The 9,262-nt window shown below is 38.2% G+C and overlaps 1 protein-coding gene across 4 annotated transcripts in view; it reads right to left on the minus strand.

Moving 5' to 3' along the window:
- Positions 1-9,262, minus strand: part of Arhgap26 (Rho GTPase activating protein 26) — a 462,007-nt gene that overhangs the window by 150,315 nt on the left and 302,430 nt on the right. For all 4 annotated transcript variants that reach the window (XM_013020413.1, XM_013020415.1, XM_013020414.1 and 1 more), the window contains 2 exons: positions 8,754-8,812; positions 7,121-7,226 (listed from right to left, as the gene is read on the minus strand). In XM_013020413.1, the coding sequence (XP_012875867.1) occupies positions 7,121-7,226; positions 8,754-8,812 (165 nt within the window). The remainder of the gene's footprint in view (positions 1-7,120; positions 7,227-8,753; positions 8,813-9,262) is intronic.

Consider the following 9,262-nt stretch of genomic DNA (forward strand, 5'->3'; position numbering starts at 1 on the left):
AAAAAAAAAAAAAAACCTTTTTCCCTGCCCTTTAAGCATAAATAGGCCTGGAAACAGTACCTCCTACTTCTTCCAGGAACCATCCTATCAAAAATGATAACCTCCAATGAGAGGAGGGAAAAGCCAAAAGAACCAGTCAGGAAAGAAACCCACCCAGCCCACTTCTGTTTATTCAACAAATAGTGTGTAATTCTTTAGGGGATAAGCAGACAGGTAGGGTGGAGATTAAAACTCAAATGCCTATACCATAGCTTGGTGGATGGGAAGCAAAAGGGACAAAAAGGACAGTGGAAAACCATGGTAAGTGGAGAAGGCACATCCTGGGCACAGTGTGGCTCCTGTGCACTCAATTCCAGACAATTGTTAGCAAGGATATCTGAATTTTTCAAGCAAAATCACCCCTTTTAATAAACGTTCAGATTTTTAAAAGAGAAATATTTTAGGGGTAATATCACCAAATAGAACACACCTGCACTGCTCAACTAGAGATGTGTTTACATCTTATAGGTAAGAAACAAGGGAGATAGAAGCCCCATCCCTGGGAGATTTTGATCTAGAAGGAATGAGAGATCCACCTGGCAAACCTAAGTGCCTCACAGGTGGAAAGCGATATAGGCAAAAAGTGAGAAATAGAAAAGGCTCTGGGAACTCAGGAAGCAACAGGTCACACGAAACAGGAAGGATTCTTGTAAGCTGAGGCATGAGAGCTGAAACTAGAATAAGTGAACCTTTGGCAGGCAGGGGCTGAGAGCAGCCATCCGGAAACAAGAAAATGAACTGGAAAAAGGAGATGTTTGGGCAATAGTCAAGAGTTTATTCATGAGATTGTTCATGCTTCAGTTCAATAAATATTCCTGAGTAGCTACTCTAGGTCACACTGTAGGGGGGACACTAATGATCATACATGTTCTGAAAGGGGTTGGTTCATAGAACCAGTCCTGGGAGATCTTACCCAGGGTTTTATCGTAACAGCAATAGGGAAGCTGCCTTTGAAGTTTTGTGTTTTTTTTTTTTTTAAAGCAAGGGAATCACATAATGAGACTGTTTTCAAAGTCCCCTGGCGTCAGGACCTGTACACTGTGGACTGGAGGAGAACCAGAATGCCACCAGCCAGTGCAACTGAAGAGGAGGCTTTGGGGGAAGTGTGAGAGACATGGCAGTTTAGACAAGGGACTTAGTGGTGGAGACAGAGAGAAATAGATGGATTCAAGGGACAGATAAAATGATCAGAAGTACCAATTTAGGGTAGGTATCAGCAGGGGATAAGACAAATGGAGATGGAGAAAGTGGTCAGCATGATGCCATGGGCAGGACACACCACCAATGGCTCTGGGGCCCAGCAGCCAGGCAATTTTGCATTGAAAGTATCCAGTGGTTACAAGACAGAATAAAGGTTTGGGAGCCAGGGTGTTTGGCTTAAAGATGACAGCCATATTGGCTCAGAGGACCTTCTATTACATCAAAAGTATTATTGGCATGAAATATGTTTTATGAAGTACCATAGCTAATTTGTTTGAACTAGCATAAATGACAAGGAAATTAGTTGATCCTTATATGTGTTTAATAGCTCATCACTAAGGTAGTAACTCTTATCTTCCAGTCTCGGAAGAAAAAGGTATATTAGAGTATCTATAAGAGTTAATGCCAATTAGTATATAATACCCAACTCCTTTTATTTTGATCACTCACTCTTTCCTTCATTGAAGAAAATATAAATACATCCTCTTTATTTTTAGAAATGTCTAGAAATACTTAGACTTCACTTATCAGAATAAAAAAAGATAGCTAAGTCATTAGATGCTCAATCCTTGATAATGTCTGCCACTGGAGTCTATATATTTTGAGGAAGATCTAACGTGTGCCTTTCATTTGTCCAATAATTTTCTTTCATGACCTAATAGAATAAACTGAATTTTATTCTTTTTGAAAAATTACTGCATGTAATAGGTGATTGAAATAAACATTATATAATTGGGTAATAAAAAAACAATAACAATGAATAGGGAAGAGGCACTGAGACTAAAACAAATTTGGCTTTCTTTGCTTGCTTTCTTTTCTAATCTCTCTTACTTCTTCCCTAAACCTGTCCCGCCCCGATTTTATAATTTATTCCTCTTGATTTAATATGTCCCTTTTTTCCCCCTTGCATTTGCTAAACAGGAACTACAACTTAAGCCATAACCATATCCTTTTCAAAAGTTATTTTAATATTACTGGAGCTTGAACTCAGAACCTCAAACTTGCCAAGCAGGATCTCTACTTAAACCATGCCCCTAGTTCATATGTCTTGAGGTAGCACATCATGCAAGATGATTCAATGAATAAACTTAAGACTCCCTACTGAATATTATTTTACCCAGACTAGTTGGAACAGATAATTATAGGAAGGTCTACTTTTATTCAGGTGTCTATGCCCCCATAAGTAGCTCAGGTAAATCTTGCTTCATATGACATAATTGTTGAAGGTCCCATTGTCCTTGCTCGTGATTACTTTGAAGCAATGAGATGTGATGGAAAGTAGCAGAAAATAGCTGGGAAAGTATCATCATAGCTCTTAAAAAGAACCGAAGAAGAAACAAGGCTTCTTCTGCCTCTTCTGACATGCACTGGTTGTGCAAGGACATGATGTAACATCATATGATCCTGAGAGAAGCTAGCCAGCACAAAGAGGCTGGTTATGCAGGAACATGGAAATAACCTGAGTTCTTCATGAGCCACAAAATAAACCAACTCTCCAAAATGATTTTGTATGATGACAAAATAGATTTCCTTAAGCCATTTTGAATTAGAATTTTCCATTTCATACAGCTCAAAGCATACTGAATAATATTATACTATCTTGAAGAGGCAAGATGAGTTTCTCCCTCTCAAACAATACCCAAGTAACAAAGGAAAATTGCCAGGAAAAAGGAATGAGACAAAGATTTATTGCTCAATGAATGTTTTGAGAAAAACAGCCGTGAAAAGGTATTTTTAATAGCCACTCCTTATGTATGGAGAGTCCTTTGAAATCTTCCCACATAGCATAAACACTGTAATAAAGTTACAATGAGCCACTACAAATGGTATGTGTGGGGATATACAACATACTAGGAGTCATCATAATATGTAAACATTAGGAAACTACCATGAAATTAGTCTTTATTACTCATCTACTCTTATTACTCCTATAATTATAGGATTGGGAGTTTTCTTTCTTGTTCCGGTTAGCCCCTCTCACCTTTCTACCTCTCCCATCCCCTGCCTGCCCATCTGATGAAGATACAATATCAAACTATTAGTAGGTCACTCAGAAAACAGGCTCAAATACATAAAATAATTTGCATAAAGATCCCAAACTGACTGTGTATGCTTTCCTTCATAATTAAAAATACTTTATGCATGGTTTTCAAACAATTATGTGCTGGAAGCTCAAGCTGATATGAAGACAATTGCAAGATCTTGAGAAATCAAACCAGATTTCTGGCCAATTTAATCATGACAATAAAATCTTTTGAACTCAAAGCCTTAAGCTTGTTTTTCCTATTACTAATATCCTCATAAATCCTAATCTATATTCCTTTAATATCATTTCTCTTTCCTAGAAAATCCTTGCATATGGCCCATTCTGTAAGTCAGTACTTCTTAAAGACTGTATCATAGTTATCTAGGAAACAAACCATAAATGCAGGTTTCTAGGCCCAGCATCTACCTTGTAGACTCAGAGTATAGCCCAGAAATGCCAGTGTAAACCAGCGTCCCAGGAAATGTCCTTGGGCACATGACACCAGACTGCGTACTAGATTCCCAGACCTAAATAGAAAACATCTAATTACTGTAGTCAATATACATTGGAACAACAAAAATATGTGCATGGTTCCTTATTAATTTTTGTGTACTCTCTGAGGTCTGAAACTAACCCAGAATGTCTGAGACTTGGATGTATCCTGGCAATCATTTGCTTCAGAGGTTAGGAGTTTGTATCCTTTCCCTTCAAGTCTCCCCCCCCCCCCGCCCACCTCCCCCACCCCGATACATTTTTTTCTTAAGAGTAAATACAAAATGCTTTCATTCTCCCTCTACGGCTAAGGGAAATCCATTTTGGAAAATGCTTCAAAAGAATTAAAAAAAATACACAATACAGAGCATCTTGCTTTTGAACCAGAAGCCTGAGATATATTCAGCAAACAGTAGGTAATGAGAGAAGTAAACACTGGAGTTTCCAACAGAACTGACCCTGAAACCAAAACTTAGGAAGGAAGCTGACCATTAAGCAAGTGGCCCAAAGGAACAATAGCTCAGGCGGATCCTAGGATAAGTCTGAACCTGAGAAAACTGCAATTACACCAAGCTCTTGTCCCAAGTTAACTTTGCCTTACTGCTGGATTTTAAAATAAGGACAGTACTGTAAGAATATAGTTTAAGTGGAATCTTAGAATTCCTCTGGGTGGCAAAGAATTTATTGAGAACTAAATAAACACTGTACTAGATTTAGCAGGGCTCCCTTACACTAATTTCCATCCTAGAGGACATTTCCAACAGAGAGGCTCTGCAAGATCAAGGACATATCAGTGTAAGAACTAGAGTCTGTGTTTTCCAACACCAACTCTGTCTACCCCACATTAAAGCATGAGAGATCATCTGTATGTAGATCTTAGTGATGACATAAAAAATGTTATAACTGTGGGTGCTAGTGGCTCAATGCCTGAAATCCTAGCTACTCAGGAGGCTAAGTCATGGAAAATCATGGTTCAAGGCTAGTCTCGATAGAAAAGATTAGCAGAGTCTATTTTACTTATCAGCAAAAAAGCTGGACTCAAGGTATGGCTCAAATGGTCGAATACCAGTCATGAGCAAAAACATGAAGTCCCGAGTTCAAACACCAGTATTGGCACTATAAAAAGAATAAGAAGAAATTCTTAAAACTAAAGAAAATCATTCTCAAGTAGCAAAAGTTAAGAATATGGAATAAATAACTTCAGCAACAAAACTGATTAAACTGGTTAGAAGGCAGATAGGATCCAAGCTGTAACTTGCATATTCTAGTTATGCTATACTTTAGGAATGAGGATGGACAGATCTTAATGGGACTAGGGAAGGAAAGGGTGAAAAAGAAGAAACAAACAAATCATCTACCAGGAGATAAAAATATTCAACTGTTGAAGATCTACTTTAAGAGTTCATGTTGTTATATTTTCATCTTTTCCATTTCTTCTTCTTTAAAGAGTCCTAAAATCCACATGGCAATTTACAAATGGGAAAAACTGAGTACTGGCTCTGCCGGAAATGTCATTTGCTCTTGCTCTCTCTCAGTCCAATTAAGCTCTCAGTCCAATTGTACAGCCTGAAAAGACCTACTGCTTTCAGTTAGCTCCTAACCTGTCTCCTCCAATTGCTCCCAGCAAGCCTCAAGGCCCCTAAAGATCCAGTGGTCATAAAGCAGTCATAAGCTTCCCACATATAAGTGGCTGGAGTATACACCTGGAATCGCCTCTATTTTGGTGCCTGCCCTTCAAGTGTGCAAAGTTTAGTAACTAAGATAGGAACCAGCTTTATAGTTTAACAAATGCCTGTCTCTGGGTTGGGTGGAACAGACCACACTGTCATACCACTGCATCTGGAGCTGTTTTTTAAAGCCGAGTTCCTATTATTTTAAACACACCTCATCAAGAGTCTCTGACATGTTTTGGGCAATCCAGTGCAAATGGTCTTTTTTTTTTTTTGCTATGCTTCTTAATTGTTTCTGAATATGCAGATACAATATAGTATAACAAAAAATCTTTAATAAATAATGGAAAAATCCTTGACTTATGCTCAGTTGTTTCTTACATATATAAGGCACACTCTCATTTCTTCACAATTTCCCTTAGATGAATATCAACTAATCCCAAAGGACTGACTCAGTGGCAAGAATTAAACACTGAAAAGGCTAAATTCATAAAACAATCAGTTCAGTAGAATCTACAACTGTAATAATTTAGGTTAATTCTTACATACTCATTCTATATTTTGTTCCTGTCTGCAATTAAAAAGGTTCTATCTAAATCAGTCAAAGTTCAGAACATAACACACACAAAATGATTGACACAGCAAAGTAAATAGTCAGGCTATTTGAAAAAGAATCAGGCAACAGTAAATACAGAGAAATTCAAAACCATTCCAACAGAAAAAAACTCCCAGCAGGAAAATCTAGACCTCTTTAAATGCTTTGATTATCTCACAAGGAAAGTGCGCATTTGCCAAAAATAATCCTTTATTCTCTATACTTCTTCAACGTCTTTATCACAGGTACTTTAAAAATCTGTGACCTTGAAGACAGTCTATTAAGCACCCTTGGCAAATAAAGAAATTTAAGGAATGGGAGGTTCAGTGGTTTGTCCAAAGGTGGTTAATTGGCTAAGAATAAGTTCAAAGCCAGATGCAGTGGCTCACACCTTTACTTCTAGCTACTTAAGAAAATTTCCATTTGAGACCAGCACTAGCAAAAACTTGGTGAGACCCTATCTCAAAGAACAAGATGGGCATGGTGATTCAGATTTGTGATCCCAGCTATGAGGGAAGTATCTAAAGAAGGATCAGTCTGAGACTAGCTGGGAAAACACTCAAGACTCTATCTGGGGAGGGGGAAAAATCACCTAATACCTAAAGCAACAAAAAGCTGAAGGTATAACTGAGGTGGTACAGTGCTAGCCTTAATGCAAAAGATCCTGAGTTCAAGCACACACATATACAGAGACACAGACAGACAGACAGACAGACACACACCCTTAGAATCTAGGACTCCTAGCTCCATATCCAAGTTCCATAAACCTACAATATAGTCTTGTTGGTCTCTGATTATCAGAAAAATATGTAAGGCCTGAAATTCTCTGATGACCTAGAATTTGCCCTTCATCCTATGGTAAATTTCCCCAGTGAACATTGCTTAGTAGCATGGTAGCACTGGTACTTCACCAGCCTCCCCAGTGAAGGCTATCTGGCCTTTGCTGCTGTTCTCCTCTGCAGTTAACATTTCACACATTTCTTTCCTAAGCCTTCAGCCTACCTGATGCAATAGTGGTAAAGCAAAACTGACACCAGCTTTACTACAAAGATAAGAACTGCGAAGTAGAAAAGGGTCAGCAATGGGTCATAAACATACTTTGCCAAGTGGTTCATGAGCAATTGTAACATCTGCCGATTTTTCTCTGGGAGCCGATGAACAAGGCTATGTATTTCAGAGACACGAGTCTCTTGATTCTCCAGCTCTGTGAAGAAAGGAAGAAGGTGATATGAGAGCCAAAGCTAAGTCACTTTACAAGACAAAACCAAGGGAAAACAAAGTTTGGAATTAAGAGACTGAAGATTTCTTAAAAATATATAATCTCATTTTGCATGCATGCAGTATGACCAGCCCAACAAGATCTGGAAGGCCCTTTAATGATGCTTTGTGTAACAGGGTTCATCAAAATAACTGTCCAAAAATCCAGGCCAAAGTGATGACACAATAAAATGAAGCCAGTCAACTACACACCCAGAGAAACTGGCTCCCTAGAGGGTGGCCTTCATTTCAAAGAAGGAAGGAACTTCATGCACTTGTAAAGTGATAAACAAATCTTATGTGAACAACATTGCAAGGGTATCAAATATCAAAATAATGTGTCGAGACAAGACAACATTGAAGAAATTAAAGGAAATGCCCAATACTCTCCAATTAAGTATTATAAGCAGCCTACAAGAAAGCAATGGCAGAAAAAAATAATTAAATCTTTCTGCCATCCCATATTCTATATGATGGTTTGTTATGTTCTCTTAGTGGAACTTGGGTAAGTGGCCTCATTTTTCTGGGAAATAGATTGCTGGTACACATCACACCTATTTATAGGACTGATGTGAGCTTTAATTAGAGAATGGTTGCTAGGGGGCTGGAATTTCTTAGAGAAAGGAATCACATAAACACCATCTTCACTCCCAGCTTTCTCCATGTCTTCCTCTTCCCTGTTTTAAAGGAACAACTATGAGGAGATAAGGCCACCAGAACATTAGGTACTACTAAATTAGGCCAGTAGTAGCGACCAGGGTAAACAAACCCTCAAGTCTGGGCATAATAATATCACAAAGATTCATGCCAGATTGCAATCTGATAGAGAATATAACTGCCCCTTTCCTGAGGCTACCCCACGTAGACAGATGCCAGTCTACTTAGGGTAGCTTGCAACTAATCCCTATGTAGTTTAATACCAGTAATATGATGCTAGGGCCTGGATGATGTAGTTGAAGAATGATCAGAAGCTGTAAATGGAAGACATGATGGAAAGACGACTGTGAAGTTATATAAATGGTGTCGTATTCAGGGAAACACTTCCAATGCTCAATTTAGGAAAATGTGCAATGTGTGATTCATTGTGTGAAATGCAACTCAAAGGATGGAAAAACCCCAAGAAGTTAGAACTCCAATAATCAAAACTAGAAAGATAAGCTTGCTTTTCTCTCCTCTCTCTTCTTCCCACCACCTCCCTCCCTCCACAAAGAAAAATACTTAAGTGTTTTTATTCCACTGTAAATTCAATGTAGTAGCAAAGTCTTTACACATTCTGATTCAGTTTTATTTTTATTCTGAATCAGTGTGAGGAGCATGTGTGCTTTACATGCACAATATGATGAGAGATATATTACACATAAAATATATTATACATTATATACATTATGCATAATATATATGGATGCCAAATATTCTTTGAAATAGAAAACTGTATTTTCCTCCCTCTTAAAACTCTGATCTAATGATGACTTACTTGCTGCTTTGATGAAACTTCTTTGAAACTGGTACATCATGAGTGGCCCTGGAAGCATTCTGGAATAAAAAGATATATAGATTAGTCACTGCAATAATGAAACAATCAGATTCTTGGTGAACAGTAGACTGAAGACTGTCAGATGGCATTGTATTTCTCAAAGACCAAGATCACAGAGAAATAAACACAATTTCAACTTTAATTTTAACTAAAAATATTTAGGCATATGTCACTATATCTGGTATGTTCACTGATACCAGATCTTTCTAACTTTTTGCCTAAGACAGCCTCAAATGAAACCCTCCCAATCTATGCCTCCCAAACAGCTGGAATTCCAGGTATGTGCCAATATATTCAGACCTTGTTTTCTCTCTTTTAAAGAAATGGCTATAACTACATTTCTTTTTTTTTTTTTTTGGGTCCAGTCGTGGGGCCTGAACTCTGGGCCTGGGCGCTGTCCCTCAGCTCTTCAGCTCAAGGCTAGCACTCTTACCACTTGAGCCACAGCG

Source organism: Dipodomys ordii, unplaced genomic scaffold (genome assembly GCF_000151885.1).
Source record: "Dipodomys ordii isolate 6190 unplaced genomic scaffold, Dord_2.0 Scaffold50, whole genome shotgun sequence".
Lineage (NCBI taxonomy): Eukaryota > Metazoa > Chordata > Mammalia > Rodentia > Heteromyidae > Dipodomys > Dipodomys ordii.